This window comes from Sceloporus occidentalis, unplaced genomic scaffold (assembly GCF_023333645.1).
Source record: "Sceloporus occidentalis isolate IW3139 unplaced genomic scaffold, rSceOcc1.0.p SCAF_6, whole genome shotgun sequence".
In the NCBI taxonomy this organism is placed as follows: Eukaryota; Metazoa; Chordata; class Lepidosauria; order Squamata; family Phrynosomatidae; genus Sceloporus; species Sceloporus occidentalis.
The window spans coordinates 34,100,494-34,119,277 of NW_028316986.1; the positions used below are offsets into that span (position 1 = coordinate 34,100,494).

Sequence of the window (18,784 nt, forward strand, 5' to 3'; positions counted from 1 at the left end):
AACCCAGTGGGTTTAATGGCTGAAGGGGGAATCAAACCCTGGTCTCCAGAGTCGTAGTCCAACAGTCAAAGCACAACACCACGTGGGCTCTGTTCTACAGAAGTTACAAGTTGTCTTCCTCTGAGGCTGAGAGACTGTGACTTGCCCAAGGTCGCCTAGTAGGTTTTCATGGCTAAGCGAGGATTTGAACCCAGAGTCATGGTCCAGCGTTCAAACCACTGCACCACTAGGCAAGCAGCAAATGTTCAGGAGTGAAGAGCACTGTAGACCCAAAAATCTGGGGGAAGGCTGTATAGAGGATGTTACGATTCTTCTTCCCAAACAGAAGAACAGAGTTTCTTTGATAGTGGCAAGAACTTCTCATGTGATAGTGGCAAGGTTTGTAGTTTGTAGCTTAGTGACTGAAGCTAATTGCTCTAACTCTCTATGGAATGGACTTCAAATAACCCGGAGTGAGAATCAGTTGCCAATTGTTTTGTAAGCTTATATGTATCTCTTGCCACTAGTTTCTGCTTCCTCTCTTTGCAAATTTGAGAGATTTTGGTGGTGAGTATTCTGTCTTCAAAATGCTCTTCAGAGGCAGACCTGGTGACTTCAGTGGTTCTTACTTCAAAGTTAAGTGTGCTTAAGATTGTAGTCTTCTTTCCCCATCTTAGGTGGTGAAAGTCTAGATTAATAATAATATTAATGATGATGATAATAATAATAATAATAGGTAGAGAGATCTTGTAGCAGGTTTGAGACTAACTGAAAGAAAGAAATTGGCAGCGTGACTTCAGTCTGCTTCCTCAGATACATTTGGTGGAGTGGAAGCCAGGCATATATATGTCATTGGTGTGTGAGGATGTCAGTTTAAATTACAAATCCTTTGTGTATGGAAATGAAGTTACAGGTCCAGTTTTAACGATGGTCGTTAGTACAAATATGTTTTCTTTCATTAGTATTCTGTAGTTTTTGGTCTTGTCTTTTCTCTCCTCTCTTTCTATTGAATATGTGATTGTTGGGAGACACTGGTGTTATTATATATACAGTATTTTGTTTGTTCTTTTCTCACCTTTCTGTATCTTTATTCCTGGTTGGCACTACTTGTGACTTGCTATGCTGTTTGAGGACCGCCAATACTGGATTGTACCAGAACATGGAAACAGTACTCTTTTTGTACTACATCTCCCAAGTCCTCTCAAATGCCATGGCCAAAGGCCATGAGGGGGGGGGGGGGTTAAGAGTTAATGACGGACATTAACATGTACTAAATAACCTCTAAACTTTGTTATAGTCTTGCAAATACTATAAATACAGAGCTGCATTTCAGAAAAAAAGAGGAGATGGCCTTAATTCAGTTCTAACATAGGCTGTATGTGCACACTGAGGAAATATTCCATGTTGACACCACTTTAACTGCCATGGCTCAGTGCTATGGAATTCTGGGAATTGTAGTTTTGTGAGACATTTAGCCTTCTCTGTAAGAGAGCTCTGATGCCCTAAGAAACAAATCCCATGCTATGGAGTTCCCAGAATTCCATAGCATGGAGCCATGAAAGTTAAAATTGTGTCAACTTAGATTATTTCTGCAGTGTGGATGCAGCCATCCTGAAATATTCTATGTGTACTCATCTTTGCATTAATGGTCAATTCTGTTGATTGCTCTTTCCCGCATTCATATTTTTAAGATTTCATTTTTTCCAATCTTTTATGAAGAAATCTGGAAAAAGCTGGTGGGTTTTAAAGCCAATGAAATTCATATCCATCTTTACCTGTTTTTGCAAACCCACTCAAGTAGCAAAACTTGGAGTCTCATTGTGTGCTTGGTTGGATGTCACATAGTTAACAGACTGTGGTCCAAAACACTGCAGAAATAATCTAATTTGAGACTGCTTTAGCTGCCCTAGCTCAGTACCAAAGAATCCTGGGAATTGTAGTTTGTTGTGGCATCAGAGCTCTCTGATAAAGAATGTCTCACAAAACTATAGTGTCCAGAATTCCCTAGCACTGAGCCAGGCTCATTAAAGTGGTCTCAAACTGGATTATTTCTGCCATGTGTTTTGGACCTTTGTAATGGCCCACACAATGTCCAGGTCTAACCTGTTTTAACTAGAGGAGCTTTATTCTAGAATCTAGCAGAAGTCTGCCTCTGTGTTAATCTACTGAAAACAGAAAGAAGGCCTGTCATGTTGTTAAAGATACCATTGTTTTATTACTGGTATATTATTAGTGCCTTTTGAATACAAACAGTTGTTCAAATTAGTCATTAGGCATAAAGCATATTCACAGCACTTTGGGAAACCAGAGTTTGTACACTGAAAATATACTTTGGCCCAGATGCTGGGTGCAGAGTGAAACATTTTAAAGCCTGCCAGAAAAGATTTTGCCATTTGTCCATATGGAATGTCTGATGTCTAAAATGTGAAAATGAAGGAAAATTGGCCAGAGAATAGTTAGTGCAGTTTTGGTGAAATTATTTTACTAAATATCAATCAGCATTGTATATGGTTGGAGCTATGTAAAGTTGATTTTGTGTTTTGTGTACATTTCTGTCTATCTCTCTGCAGTTAGCCTCTGTGTCTGTCTCTGTTTGGCTGCATAGGCACTGTAGAAATAATACAGTTTGACACCATTTTAACGGCCATGGCTCAGTGGTGTGGAATTCTGGGAATTGTAGTTTTATGGGATATTTTGTCTTCGCTGTCAGAGAGCTCAGGTGCGAAAACAAACTACAATTCCCAGAATTCTATAGTATTGAGCCATATTGAGCAAAAGTAGTATCGAACTGGATTATTTCTGCAGTGCAGATACAGCCTTTATCTTTCTATCATCCTCACATAGACATATCACAACTCCTTCACTGCATGATGACCCAGATTCTGCACTTCTGGGCAGAGGTGTGTAAACCTTAGAAAATAAGGGATGGGGACACTATTTATCCTTCTCTCTCCCCCCCCTCCCCCCGCATTTCAGGAAAGGGGAAAAAACTCTTTAAATCCCAGTTTTCCAGGAACTTCACATTTGTATTTCCCCCAAATCAGTTTTGGACCCCTCAGAATTTTGAACTTGTCTATATTCAAAGCCGTTCAGTCCTGCAGTGAATTATAATTTTAATGTTAGTGTAATTACTTGTCAATTATGATATTCACAATAATTTTTAAATTAAATACAAATAATGCCTAATTTGTTTTTGCCTCTAAGAATCAGTTTTGGAAAGAATTTGCATTTTTTGAGGTGGACAGATACAAGAATGGAGATACTTGAGGTTGGAAAGTAGGACTGGAAAGAAGCAATTAAAAATATGCTAGTCTCTGAGCCCTTCACAACTAGGGGTCCAACAGATTTGTACCCATTCTCCATCCTTGTTTTCTATATTTGTATCTTGGGGAGTATATATAAGTCCAGGAATGAAAAAGTTGATGAACTGTTATTCTCACCATGTTTTATGTTTTTAACTTTTGCATGTTTTTGACTTAATTTTATATTGTTTTAGCTAGATGATTTTAATTGTTTTTAAATTTTTATTGTAAAGTCTTTAAGTTTTTGTAAGCTGCCTTGGGTTCCTTTCTGGGAGAAAGGCAGCATAGAAATGAAATAAATATATAAAATAAATACATCATCCCTCATTATTGGCTAACATGGCAGTTTAGATGTCTGTTTGTGTATTAACGATGCTTTCATGGGCACAGGTTCCCCAATCCAGATGAAATACTTCTCTACCATTACAAATAGAAGCTTTGATCTAATAATTTTGTAAACAAATCTTTAGTTTGCAACCAGTGTCAATGTTGCCTGTCTTTTTCTGTGTTCCTTTGTGTTGGACACAAGAGGTGATAGCATCTTTTCTCTTTCTAACAGAAAAACTGCAATTACTACCAATACTGATATGTAATGAGTATCATATATGTCACTTGAACCAAAATGATATATATAAGGGGAGTATGCATAATTCCTGTTTCTCCAATGTTTAATTTGTTTAGTGATACATTTTTAGCTCTGTTCTTATTGTCTGGTCCTCTTCATTGTTTCTTTTGGGAATATAACACTAGGAAAGTGTTTGTCATGCCAGGCAGAACATGTATCATTGTCCTCTTATGTGTGTCATCCATTATGAGGTACTGCAAACACTATCATGGTGTTTGCTACCTAGCTGTTCTGAATGAGTCTGAGATTTGAAGAATCGTAGAATATATGCATAGAATGTTACAGTTGCAAGGGGCCACAAAGACCACCTAGTTCAGCCCTCTGCCATGCAGGAATACAGTCATTACTCCATATCCACAGATTTTTTAATCCATGGATTCAACAATCCACAACTTGACAATATTTAAAAAAATATCCAAAAAGCAAAGCTTGATTTTACTTTTTTACATAAGGGACACCATTTCACTCTGTCATTGTATTTAATGGGAATTGATCATCCTCCAATTTTGGTATCCATGGATGATCCTGAAACCAAATCCCAATGGATACCAAGGGCCCGCTGTACATAGCTAAAGCAGTCCTGAGAGAGGGCCATCCAACCTCTGTTTAAAGACCTCCAAAAAAACCCCAAAACAGTTACAAACAAAAGCCATGTTTGTTGCACTGTTATTACTTTTGTCTGTATTTAAAGGTAACAATACAAACTTAAAATATAATATATAATTTGTTTCTTTCTTACTGTTACTCGATTGGAGATAGCACAGAACTGAAAGACAAGCTGCTTGCTCATGGAGAACTGGTGGCAAAGTGTCTGTAACACCTTATTAATGGAAAAGTTATTGGACAGGATCAACAGCCTGGCTTTGTGTCACACTTCTTTTAAGGAGAAAAGCTTACCCTTTTTGACTTTTGTTAATTCTTTAGAACACCCTCCTTTGCCACTGTTTCAATATTTGAAGTTTTGGAATTATGTTTTCTTATTTGACCTATTTGCTCCATGATATATATTGTATTCATTAATATTTCACTTTTCTCAGGGAATTTATGATTTTAATAAATTAAAAAAAACAAGCCTCCAAAAAAGGAGACTCCCCTACCCTCTGAGGCAGTGTGTTCCACTTTCAAATAGGGCTTTTACTTTCAAATAGGGCTTTTCCTTATAAAGTTCTTCCTAATGTTTAGGTGGAATCTCTCTCTCTCTCTCTCTCTCTCTCTTTTTGCAATCTGAATCCTTTGGTTTGTCTTTGGAGCAGCAGAAACCAACCTTGCTCTCTCTTCTACACGATACTGCTTTAAATATCTAAACATGACTATCAATCTTCTCTTCACCAAGCTAAACATGTCCAGCTCCCTAAGTTGTTCTTCATAGAGCTTAGTTTCTAGACCTTTAGTCATCTTGACACATTCCAGTTAGTTAATATCTTTCTTGAACTGTGGTGTCCAGAAGTGGACACAATATTTCAGACTAAAGTCTGTGCATGAGTAAATAGGCAAGTCTTATTTAGATGTTTGATTGAATATAAGAGGGCTTTAAACTGTGTTTGCCAGTCACATCCAGAATGTTTTTGTATATGCTGGCTCAACTTTGGGCACTCACACATTCAGTGTGAAAATCTGAAGAGGGCTTCTGAAATCCTATGCAGGTGTTTAGATAGGGTTAACCTGAACACGTGAACAAAGGCAGCAGGTTAGCTCTGCAGCTCCTTTGTTATTATTCTCTTCACATAGAAAGTAATAATCTGAAAAGAGGAACCATTAGTACCTGTGGCACTCTCTGTGTGATCAGAACACCGAAAAATCAAAGTTTCTGTGTTGTTCTCCACAAGAAGACAACAATGGGTTGTTCGCTGCTTCTCTTTTTAAATGTCTGAAGAGTTAGCCTAAAAGTGCTTAGAAGCCACTCCGCCATCCACCTTCACCTCGTGTTATTAGCTTCTCAAGAACAAAGAAGCTTCCTTGTATGTGCAGTTGTAAGTGCTATATCTCTGCAGACATTTTTGGTATTTTCTGGTATACAAATTGTTCAATGTAGAGCAGCCGTGTGGATTTATTTGGGCTCAAGCTTAGGGGTATGTTCCACCATCTTCCTCACGTTATATCCACGTGTATTTTATTTGTTGAGACATCAAAAAAGAGCTAGTAAGAAGGTAATACAGAACATTAGTTGAACACCAAAGGATCTTGGGGTATTGAGGGTCTTTTTCTTTCATGTAGAGATAGTGGATCTTCTACCTTGCTCAGAATCTATAATGTTTTCTTTGTCTGTGCCCTATCATTATCTGCCTTTTTATTTTTAAATGAATTGAATGAAATCTGTCAAGCTACCATAAATATTGAGAACCAGTGTGGTGTAGTGGTTTGAATACTGGACTTGGACTGTGTAATTCAAATCCTTGCTCAGCCACAGAAAGCCATTGGGAGATCTTGAGCAAGTCACATACTCTCAGCCCCAGAGAAAGGCAATGGCAAACCCTCTCTGAACAAATCTTGCCAAGAAAACCCCATGATAGGTTTGCCTTAGGGTCACCATAAGTTGGAAATGACTTGAAGGCACACAACGATAGTCTTAAATATTACAAGATGCCACCTGTGTATATGTAAATAAATTGAATATTTCAAAACACTCGTTTCTCTTCAAAAACAAAATAGAAGCAAATCCATTTTAGATAGAAAATAGTTAAGCCTTATCAGTTGAAGGATTTTTTTAAGGAAAGGCTATAAGTATAAAAGAATATATTTTATGTTTTATGTGATAAATATATACATGTAAGAGATATACAGATGTAAAGTTATATATGATTATATGGTTACAAAAGTAAGATAGATCGGATAAAAAGAGAATTTTTTTGGAGTTCAGGTGATTATATGTTTGTAAGTTGACAAGTTTATATGTTTAAGTGTGTGTTATGTGTTCTATGTGTAATACTTGTATTTATATATAAAATTAAAAAATGTGTAAATCAGGTAAGCCATGAATTTGAGAACTGTGAGAGTCAAAATGGTAACTTTTCTAATGGCAATTTTTTACTTCTTGGGTAAGAGACAAGTATGTGACAATGCAGTTCTGACTCTATACAGCAGTGATCTGGGTAATGTTGAGTTCATTGAGTGTATTACTGAGGCCATTTCTCCCCTAATGATGGTATAGGCAGATTTTCTGCTTCTGTGTTTTATTTTTATTTTTTTACTAGAACATTAAGATCTACCAGTTAGAGCTAGATACAAAATTGTGGCTTAGAGGATGGAGTCAGCTATCAGCTCCAGGGCTGGGGAACTTGTTTCCTTCCAGAAGAATGTCCATAAACCTGGCCACTAGAGGTAGGATGGGAGTTGTAATTCAACAGTTATTGGATGGCTATAGGTTCTCACTCTTTTTCTGCACCCCATGAACCACCACTGGGATATACATAAGTCTATATGTCAGTTACCAGATAGCAGGGTTCTTAACATGGTACTCCAAAACTGACTCATAGGACTGACATAATACTGGTTATAAGCAACCAGTTAGTACTTTTATTTTCTATATAAGAAATCACTAAGGCTGAGAAATAAGCATAAATAGAATAAAGCCAGACATGGTAGAACTTTTCTTCTAATTTTACACAACTGTTGGTGTGCTTGAACTTCTGTGTTGTTCACCCATCACTTTCTGAGCAACGATGATGCTTTATGTGGTTTGAAGGACTGTATTGGACACTTTACTGTTGCTGAATACACTGACTAATCTGGGGAAAGTGTAAAAGAGTGGTGGAAAGAAAATAGACCCACCCTGGGTCTATTTTAAGTTCCAGTGACAAAGACTTGGCTAAAATTTATTGCTTTAGCTAAGGATTTTAGTGACTTAAAAATATGTCTCCTAGGGTATGTCTAGTAAATTACCATGTTTGTTTCTGCCGTACTTAGTAAATGCTCAACTAGCAGTGATAATTGCTTCATGGGTGTGTTTGTTTTCTGTTTTGCTTCAGATAGTCGTTTGGAAGAGATACAGTGACTTTAAGAAATTGCACAAAGAACTCTGGCAGATTCATAAACACTTATTCAGGCATACAGAATTGTTTCCTCCTTTTGCTAGAGCAATAGTATTTGGTAAGCATAAGTTTTTTTAATTGCTAAAATTGTTGGGAATGATTGATTGATGAACAAATGTGGACATTGACAGTTGTTTGTTGTGCTAATGGAAGTTGGCTTTTGCTGGAAACACCTTACAGACTGATAAGTATGTGTGGGTGTGTTTGTGTTGTGTTGTGTGGAAATGAAATAATCACTGTTAAAAAAGTTATTTTCTCTTTCTACCTGTAATATAGTAATAATTGATTATTGCAGACTTACAGATGAAAGTGATACATACCGTGCAGAGCTGAAGATTTGTGCTAACACTTCTGTGAATTCAAAGTAGATGTAATTTGGTGCAATCTTTTTTTATCTCTTAACTCTGATTGCAATTTCAGGAATATTTCCCATTTGTGCAGATTCCCCCCCAATATGCATGATTTTCAAAATCACAGTTAACCCCAGATCATAGTTTGTAGTTGCAGACCTAGCAATGAGCAGCTGGCAGAGGTGGAGGGGTTAATATAAAAAAAAAAAAAAACAACTCTTGGACTACATACTTTTTAAAAGCCACAGATTTATTGTTATAGTTGTAAAGTGCTGGCTTGGCATAATCCAATAATTGAATGACCCACCTATCATCTGTGATAAGCCTCATCTTCTGATATGAATGTCAGGGGGTAACCACAGGGTAATAACTGAAGAAGCCCATTTTGTGAACTACCACTCTATGACTTCCCATGATCTGGGAGTTAGGCAGATCCTTGTACGTCCATAGTCCCTAGAGTGACCCCCCAACAGGATATGGAGGATGTACCTGTCCTGTTTTTTCTCACAAATAGATCTTGCTCCATACCATACTGTTAAAATTGTGAGAAAAGGGGAAAATTGCATATAACAAAACCTTGAAAATAGAGGGTGAGCAGGATGTCAGTTTCTGCTAGTGAGCCAGTGTGGTGTAATGATTTAACATTGGACTATGACTCTGGAGACCTCGCTCAGCCATGGAAACCCGTTTGATGACCTTGGGCAAGTCACATTCTCTCAGCCTCAGAAGAAGGCAAAATGCAAACCCTCTCTGAACAAACCTTGTCAAGGCTGCATCTGTACTGCAGAAATAATGCAGTTTGACACTGCTTTAACTGTCCTGAGGAATCCTGGGATTTGTAGTTGTGGCACCTGAACTCGGACACAGCAGGCTAAATAGCTCAGAAAACCACAAAGCCCAGAATTCTGTAGCATTGAGCCATGGCAGTTAAAGCAGTATCAAACTGCAATATTTCTGCAGTTTAGAAACAACTTGAAGGCAGACAAGAATAAAAACAGGAAGTCAGTCCAAGACTGAATACAGTAGTGGTTCCCAAATGTTGTTTTTCCAGATGTTTTAAACTTCAGCTCCAGGAAACTCCAGCCAGCTGTCAACCGTCAGGAATTCTGGGAGCTAAAGTCTATATCTGTAGGACAAAGGTTTGGGAATCACTGAAATACCCGAAGACCTTTGAGGCTCCCAAAGTAAGTCTCTGGGCAGACTGCAGCTTCAACATCTGGATTCCAGGTAATTCCTTGAAGGATGTTGATATCCATTAATTCCATCCTTACCAGCCTCCTGCTTGGCAGGATGCCTCCTGTTTCTGTAGCTCAGCTGCTGTTTGCTTCTTACATGATGCAACCTAGCTGTTGGCCCTGGGTGGAGAAAGCTGCTTCTTCTTTGTTCCTTCAGATTACTTTGCCTTGGTTGGCATCTTGCTTCTTGAATGATAATATAGAATGTCAGCGGTAAATGTTTAATCCCATTTTAGCTCCTTGAAGTTACAAGATCCTACTAAGATTAGTATATGAATAGTGGAAGATTCAATTAGCTGGGAGGATAATGAGTAAATAATGATCCCAGCTCCTTATCATAAGAAAATCAAGGAAGAAAAATGGGGTAGAGAGAATGGTTTCAACATGTTAAAAAGGGGGTTAGGAGAGTCTAGTAAAGGACAAGTTCTGTCCCACTGTTTTCATTTAATAAAGACAGAATGAAGGATTAACTAGACTCATGCATCACTTCTAGATAGCCCTAACCTTCTATCTAATGAAATGCTCCACTTAAGGCTGCCCATTTCCCTTGACAAAATTTCTGAGCCTCTTCCAGTTACAGTTCCCTTCTTATTAGTGTCCAGCACCTGACATAGCTCAATAAGATGATTCCAGCCATAGTTAAAGCCTGAGATAGTACTGAACAGAACTTAACTGTTACGAGGGTTATTGCATTTGGCCAGGGAATGTGATGCAGCTTTGACATGAGCTTTGTTATATCCCTTGCAAGGGTTTTTGTTCCTCTGGTGATGGTGGCTGCCTGCCTTTCCCCCTGCTAAATTCCATCAACTCTCTTTCCTGTTTCTGCCTCTCTCTGCTGCCTCTTTATCTTCAACTGCAACTTTGTCACCATCACCATTGATCATTCTCCCTCATTATTACTACCACTGTTGTTTTGTTATCATGGCAGTGGCTGCTTCCTACTCTTCGTCTTCGCTGCTGCCTCTTGGTCTTCATTGCCCCTTCTTCTTTCTGCTTCCTTGCTTCTACATGAGGCACTTTCCTGCAAGCCAGTCCAGCCCTGAATGCTGGAAAGAGCTTTGAAACTCCCAATATCATCTCCCTGGATGGATCAGAGTGAAGACTTAAACTTAAATGTTCAGCTCCTGGGACATCCTTTCTATTTGGTTCATTGATGGGCTGTCTTTCCCAGGCCTGTGAGAAAGACACAGGCTCATGCAAAGATCAGTGAGCGAAGGGAAACATAGTGGCTCCATGCTGCACTGCACTGTCCTTCAGCCTGCAAAGGGGCTGCAGGTAAGTCTCGGGTCCTGGTTTATGATTCTATTCTATTCTATTTATTTACTCTCCAGCCTTCCTCTCCGAAGGGACCCAAGGTGGGTCACAATAACAATTCTAAAAACATAGTACCATAAAACAATTTAAACATCAGCTAAAACAATATAAAATTACAAACATTAAAACCACAAGAAAACCACAGTACCCATCCCATATAAAACCCATCCCATGTCTATACATTAAAAGCCTGCCTGGACAGAGTCATTTTTACTTGCCGATGAAAGACAAGCAAAGGGGGGGCAGCCTTGCTTTTGATGAAAGGGCTTTCCAGAGGGCAGGAGCAGCCATAAAAAGGCTCTCCTTCATGTTCTCACCAGGCAAGCCTGTGATGGTGGAGGGACAGAGAGAAAGCCTTCCCTAGAAGATCTTAGGCTCTAGCAGGTTTGTATGGGCAGATATGGTCTCTCAAATAATCTGGACCTAAGCCGTGTAGGGCTTCATAAGTCATAACCAGCATTTTGAATTGTGCCCAGAAATGAACTGGTAGCCAGTGAAGCTGTTTCATCAAGGGAATTATGTGGTCCCTATAACTGCTCCCAATCAGCATTCTGGCAGTGGTGTTTTGCACACATTGAAGTTTCTGAACAGTTTCCAAAGGCAGCCCCACGTAAATGTGCTGTATTTTTAACTTTGTTAGCTGCCCCGACTGTTCTCAGAGGGGCAGGGTACAAATAAAAATTTATTATTATTTTATTATTTTTATTAAAGTGCATTGCAGTAGTCCAAACAGGATGTAATCAAGGCATGTGTCACTGTAGCCAGATCTGACGTCTCAAGGAATGGGTGCAGCTCGCGCACAAGTTTTAATTATGCACACCTGGTCCCTGCTGAAACCTGGGCATTCAGGCTCAGAGTGGAGTCCAGGAGCATACCTAAGCTGTGAGCCTGAGATTTCAGTGGGAGAGTAACCCCATCTAGCACAGGCAATGTCCCTATTCCTTGATCTGCCTTATGACTGACCAGGAGCACATCTGTCTTTTCTGGGTTAAGTTTCAATTTGTTTGCTCTCATCCAGTCCATTACTGATTGTAGACACTGGTTCAGTAAGGAGACAGCTTCCTTGGAATCAGATGGAAAGGACAGATAGAGCTGGATGTCATGTATATACTGGTGACACCTCACCCCAACACTCCAGATGACTTCTCCCAACAAAATGGAACCCTGTGGGACTCCATAGGCCAGTGGCCAAGGAGCTGAACAGGAGTCCCCCAACACCACCTTCTGAGTCTGCCTCCCAAGAAGGACTGGAACCACTGCTTAACAGTGCCCCTAAGTCCCATCCCAGAGAGGCGGCTCAGAAGGATACCATGGTCAATGGTATTGAAAGCTGTTGAGAGATCCAGCAGGAACACACTCCCCCTGTCCAGTTCCCTGCGGAGGTCATCGACCAAGGTAACCAAAGCTGTCTGCGTCCCATAGCCAGGTCTGAAGCCAGTTTGAAATGGATCTAGAAAATCCGTTTCATCCACAAACTCTTGTAGCTGGGAGGCCACCACTCACTCCAAAACCTTGCCCAAGAATTTAGAGATTGGCTGATAGTTATCCAGGATGGTGGGATCCAGGGAGGTCTTTTTCTGTAATGATTTCACCACAGCCTCGTTTAGACAGGATGGCAGTCTACCTTGCCCACTCAACCAGTCCCTCTCTGGTTGCTTTCATTCACCACTCCCCTTGCCCTCTCAGCCAGTCCCTCCCTGGTTGCTTTCAGAAGCCAGAAAGGGCAAGGATACAGTATGCATGTGGTGGTCCTCACTTCTCCAAGAACCCTGTCCACATCTTCAGGCTGCACAGATGGAAATTTATCCAATAAAACAGGATAAGCAACAAGAAACTCCCCAAGAGCCATCAGAAATCCATCCGGATCCATAAGCCTCCTGGTGCGGACCATCTTAATCGGCCCTCCACCAATGCAAAGGCTCTGTGTCCCAGTGAGTCTAAACCCTACCAGGTAGTGATCAGTCCATGACAACGGAACTACAGAGAGTTCCTCCACTCGCAGATCACTGTCACCCTGCCCAGAGCAAAAAAACAGGTCCAGAGTGTGTCCTGCTGGCACCAGATATTACTTGGGATAGCCCCATGATTGTCATGGCAGACATGAAGTCCTGAGCTGCTCCTGACAGAGCAGTCTCTGCCTAGATGTTGAAGTCCCCCAGGACAACAAGTAGAGGAGACTCGAAGGCCACTGCAGAAACCAACTCAGCCAGCTGAGGCAGGGAGAATGTTGTGTAGCAAGGTGATTGGTACACTAACAGAATCCCTAACCTGTCCCAGCCACCCACCTTTACATAGACACACTCATAGAGTAGACTGTGAGACAGGGCACCTGGTAAGGGAGATGGAATCCCGATATACCACTGCAACTCCGCCTCCCCACCCCAGGCCTCACCTACTGCTGTACAGAAAAAAGATGTAACACCTCCCCCCCCCCCCAAACCTTCATCCAGCCAGGTCTCCTTAATACAAGTCAGGTCGGCATGCTCATCCAGGATCAAGTCCTGGGTCAGATATGCTTTTCCATTCACTGACTTGGCATTGAACAGCAGCATTTTCAGCCCAAGGGCCCTGTTGCCAAGGCCATCCAGATTATTTGAAATGAGGGACAGCTTGGGAGAAAACACCCTGTAACTGTGAAGACAAAGGCTTTCATGGCCAGCATCCCTGTAACTCTCCCTTCTACCAGAAGAAAAGAGCTGACTCTCCATACCATATCTCCCTTGCCCATTATTGTCATGATGGCTACTCCATGGGTTACTTGTCCTCCTTATAACACATGTTTGGCTGGTAACAGGCAAGTTGTTTCAGGATCACAGTCTGTAGTAGTCCTCCAGATGACCAAGCAAGCAAACTCTTCCTTGGATGTGGGGTTTACAGTTCATCTTTCCCATCTGTGCTAGCTCCCTTCAATCCCAGCCAGCACCCAACTTATATCCCCTTTCCCAGGGGCAGGTGTTCCTCCCTGGCTATGTAATCAGGAACCAGCTGAGTGCTTGGGCCTTGATTCTGGCAGGGAGCAGCTCACAGAGTCCTCCAGGTAAGGTGAGGTTAGCAGCAGCAGCAGCACCAACAGGCAGGTGATAATAACTTCTTCCTGGGGTGTGGGGTTGGCAGTTCTTCTATCCCCACAATGTCAGCCAGCACCCAGCTTATATCTCTTTTCCCAGGGGCCAGGTGTTTTCCCTGGCTACGTAGCCAGGAACCAACTGAGTGCCTGAGCCCTGCTTCTGGTAGGGAACAGCTCAGAGAGTCCTCCAGCAAAGGTGAGGCCACCAGCAGCAGCAGCATCAACAACTGGCAGTTGGTAATAACCTCTTCCTGGTGTGTGAGGTTGGTAGTTTGCCTCTCCCCTCTGTGCTAACTTCTAAACATGCTTGCAAGCTGAAGGGACAGTGAAAATGGTACAGTTGTTGTGATAGCCATTCTTAGTTGTGAAACAACTGGGAAAATGATTTGCAATTTATACATAAGACAGGAAGAAGGAGGGCAATTTATACATGAGATGGGAAGAGGGAATTGTAAAGATGAATGGACTGTAGTTGATCAGATATCATTATATCTTTACTAGGCCTATACTACAGGCTAAAAAGAAAAAATTGCAATTTCAAGCCCCTTCATGCTCCCACAATTGCACTGAAAGAATCTACGTCACAGCTATGTTTCTATTCTTCAAAATGAGCCTGATTATTGTTATTTGTTGTTGTTGTGTGCTTTCAAGTTGTTTTCAATTTATAGCAACCCTGTGGTGAACCCATTGGGTTTACTTGGCAAGATTTGTTCAGAGGAGGTTTGCCATTGCTTTCCCCAGAGGATGGGAGCATGCAACTTGACCAAGATCACCCAGTGGGTTTCAGGGCCGAGCAGGGAATCAAACCCTGGTCTTCATAGTCATAGTCCACTCAAACCACTACACTACAGCGGCTCTCGATTATTGCTATGCTTGATAGTAAACAAACATACAAAAGTAAGAGCATGTGCAGCCTTGGTTCACAGCCTCTTCTAGAATGAAGAATGAACTATTATGAATATCAATTGCTCTCATTCTGTGATCAGTGCAGGTTTGTTTAGAGATTTTCTTGTGACAGAATATCTTGCCCTAAATTTAGTGATGTCTGGATAGGGCTTATTCACCTCTTAGTGCAAAGCTGGACTATAACTAGACTGTATGTCAGATGTGGCTACTGAATTGCTTTTGTGTGCAGAGCTAACATTTCCCATCCAGGTTCCTAAAATATAAAAAAGTTCAAATCTCCTTGTTGCAACCTTGAGATCTGAACCCAATGCTGGAGGATTCAAAAAGGGTTGGGGCAAGTTAAGAAATAGGTGGAAGGAAGCCAGAAAGTAATTTTTGTCACCTTGAAAGTCTTACTGGTTGGCATATGGGCCTGCTATCCCAGAGGTCACTGGGGCTGCATCTGGACCTAATAAATAATGCAATTTGACACCGCTTTAACTGGCACAGCTCAGTGCTGTGGAATTCTGGGATTTATAGTTTTATGAGATATTTAGCCTTATCTGTGAGAAAGTGCTGGTGCCACAACAAACTGGAAGTCCCAGGATTCCATAGTACTGAGCCATGCTAGTTAAAGCGATGTTAAACTGCATTATATCTGCAGTGCAGATGCAGCCTAGGAGAGGAGGCTCCAAAAGGCAGTTTTAGCCAGACTGGTAGACACTGTCTTCTTTTAAATAAAGACAGAATTGATTGCTCTCTCATCCCTTTCTTGAATCTTAGAAACATAGGTTTTCTGGATATAATCCCATAATCCTTCAGCTAACAGGACCAATGGGAGTTTTTGGAAACTGCAGTCCAAAACCCAACTTTTCCAAGCATTCCTCACCTTGGCCAGATACAATGACAGTTGATAGAAAAAGTTCTGAGATGGAAACACAGACATGGAGTAGACCTTGCAGTTCTTTATGGCTTCCCTTTTTGTAAGGTCTAGTTCTGCCCTAAGCAGAACTACTTTCACCTACAACTGATATTCATGGTAAGAATATAGGTACTGTTAGCTCAAGGGCTACCTTGTGAGGTATAGATGTCAAGTATATTGATCTCTGTGGTAGGTTTAAACCAAATCACTATGGCAGAAACGCACAGAATTAGAATGCTTAGATCAATATGCCTTCCCAGCCCAAACAGTGTAAGTATTGAAACTCCCTCTTCGAAAAACCTGGGGCTTGAAATTATGGAAAGCCGCCAAAGCGTTTCTAAGTAATAGTGCATTTATTTGTCTTGGATCCTCAACAAGGAGAAAGGTGGGATAATAATGAATGAATTAATTAGTAGTGTTGGCAACTTATCGCCCTCTAGAAGTTGTTGGACTGCAACTTCCATTAGTTCTAACCAGCAAAGGTGAGAGCTTATAGGAATTGCAATGGTAGTAACAACTGAAAGGATGCTATGTGCTAATAGTGGATATATTCTCTATGCCAGTGGTTGTTAACATTTTGTCCTCCATATGTTCCAGACTTTAGTTCCCAGATGTCTCAATCACTATGGCCAATGGCCATAGATGGTGAGAGGACCAAAGATTGAGAACCTCCAGACTCTGAGGACCAAATGTTGAGAACCATTGCTTTAGGCAGTGTTACGTATGTTGCTGAAATGGCTCCATTGACACCTAAGAGAGAGATATCATGCCTGGAAGAATACAAAGTTTGAGACTACCAAATATACTTGACTATAAGTCGACCTCACGTATAAGTCGAGCGTGGGTTTTAGGCTCAAATTTGTGGATTTTGATATGACCTGCGGATATGCCGAGGGTAAAACTTAGGGGCATGTAACAACAATGTAAAGGACGAAGGAAAAGAACACCGTTGATTCCAGCAAGCATGACAGTTTGTATTCTCCCTAAAGGCTGGATGAGGAGGGAACTGCAGTAAATGATGGTTGTGTGATGTGTGGGGGAGGTGACCAGGCACAGATAGGGCTAAGGAAACGTACACGTATCAAAAAGGATGAAAAGGCAAAGCTATGAAAATGGCAACTACATTAGCAGCAATTATAGCCTTTAACTTTAATATAACTTTGCCTGATTTTAACCCAGAAAATGCTGATAGACATACAGAAATGTCTTATTCAGATCCTTCAAATTATGATTCATCTTGCTGTTCCTTTGAGGGGAAGTGCCAAAGAGCTGCCACGGCCATCATTTTCCCACACAGGCATTCAAAAATGTCAGAAGTGGTACCGTGGTGGTGAGAGTAGAGGAGGTTGCTGCTTCTTTTAGGTGCTCTTGGGGTGGATTAAGCTCTCACTTTCACCACTCTACTCAGAGAAGGGGATGGTTCCTTTTTTGATAAGAGTTAAAAGTACAATACTTTGACCCATGGGTAAGCTGACCCAGGTATTTGGGATCACTTTTTTTAAAAAAAACTTTATTAAGAAATATAACAGACAAACAAAGAAAGCATTACACACAATTCTCGGCACACAACACACAACACATAACAAATAATGTACATTTTATAATATACAACACTATAAACCATACACCATACAAACTACACAGCTACAGAAATTTAAAATAAAGACTTCCAAAACCTGGTGTCCTGGAGATTTTCTTCCCTATCAGTTTTAACTCATTTTTATGTTTAGATTTTATACCATCCTTTAAAACTTATCACATTATATTTATTCCCAAGAGGGAAAATAGTAAAAGAAAAGCTGAAAAGTTAATATAATACTTTTTCCTTATCTGGCATTCAAGTAGGTAATTTCACAGACAGTTAGATTTCAGAACTTTTGACGATTTCACTTTACTACAAGACAGAGCTTAAGATATGAATAACAATTCTAGGATCATCACTAATCATGCAGAATAACTTATTTCTATCATATATTTTTAATATCCAGGAAGAAATTTCATCAGTTTTTTAACATTTTTGTAAAGAGAGCTTTTGAGTCCAATACTTGTCAAAAAATTTCATAACCGGATTCCATTTGTCTTCAAATTTTCCTAAAGAATTAAATTTAATTAAATAAGTTAATTTATCCATTTCTATTAAATCATACAATTTCCAGATCCAATCTAATACTTTTTAACAAAAATTTCCAGACTTACATTGTCTTTGTTGTGTGTCTTCAAGTCATTTCCAACTTCTGGCACCCCTAAGGCAATCCTATCGTGGGATTTTCTTGGCAAAATTTGTGCAGAGGAGGTTTGCCATTTTTTCAGAGGAGGCTGAGAGAGTATGACTGGCTCAGGGTCACCCTGTGGATTTCATAGCCAAGCTGGGAATCAAACCCTGGTCTTCAGAGTCATAGTCCTAAGACTCGAACCACTACTGCATGGCAGGGGGTTAGTCTGGATGGCCCTTGTAGTCTCTTCCAACTCTATGATTCTACACCACGCTGGTTCTCTCTAGACTTATATATGAATATATACAGTATTTCATGAGGAAGTAAGGGGAAGACCCATCCAAAACTGTAAAGTGAAGTTCAAGCATGGTCAGTGGGTATAAAATGCTATGGTGGGGGGAGTGGAAGAGAAAAAAGACTGGGGGAGGTTGGATGAAGTGCAGTGTCATGGAATAGGATGTAGCACTTAATGCTGCAACATGTTCTGGTAAGTCTAACATATTAAATAGAATTTTCAACTTTCACAATGCTTTCCTTCAAAGTTTTTCTGCATAGGAATCCATTAGAGACAAAGCAGTTATATTTTTACTTTTTTTCCTTCAGATGATCACCTTTTTTGTCTAGTTAAGTTTTTTTGTGTTGTATAAACAACAACAGGATGCTGGGGGAAATGTGCTCAAAGGCTGTATTATTTAACGGCTCTGTTGAAGTAGAGATTGTAAAATATTGTTGTTACTGTGGCTTGGGTTTACAATGATGTGCATGAGGAGTAATACTTTGGCAAAAATAATAGCCCAATAAAAGGGATAATGACTACAGGGAAGGAAGATGGCAAGACTGGGAAGTTTTATGTGTTTAGAATAG

The 18,784-nt window shown here is 40.4% G+C and overlaps 1 protein-coding gene across 6 annotated transcripts in view; it reads left to right on the forward strand.

Moving 5' to 3' along the window:
* LOC149310606 (inactive ribosomal protein S6 kinase delta-1-like) overlaps nt 1-18,784 on the forward strand; it is a 149,137-nt gene that overhangs the window by 13,744 nt on the left and 116,609 nt on the right. For 5 of the 6 annotated variants that reach the window (XM_089529284.1, XM_089529286.1, XM_089529285.1 and 2 more), the window contains exon 3: nt 7,872-7,992. The exons of the other annotated variant lie outside the window; for it this stretch is intronic. In XM_089529284.1, coding sequence (XP_089385410.1) covers nt 7,872-7,992 — 121 coding nt within the window. The remainder of the gene's footprint in view (nt 1-7,871; nt 7,993-18,784) is intronic. 6 annotated transcript variants of the gene reach the window in all.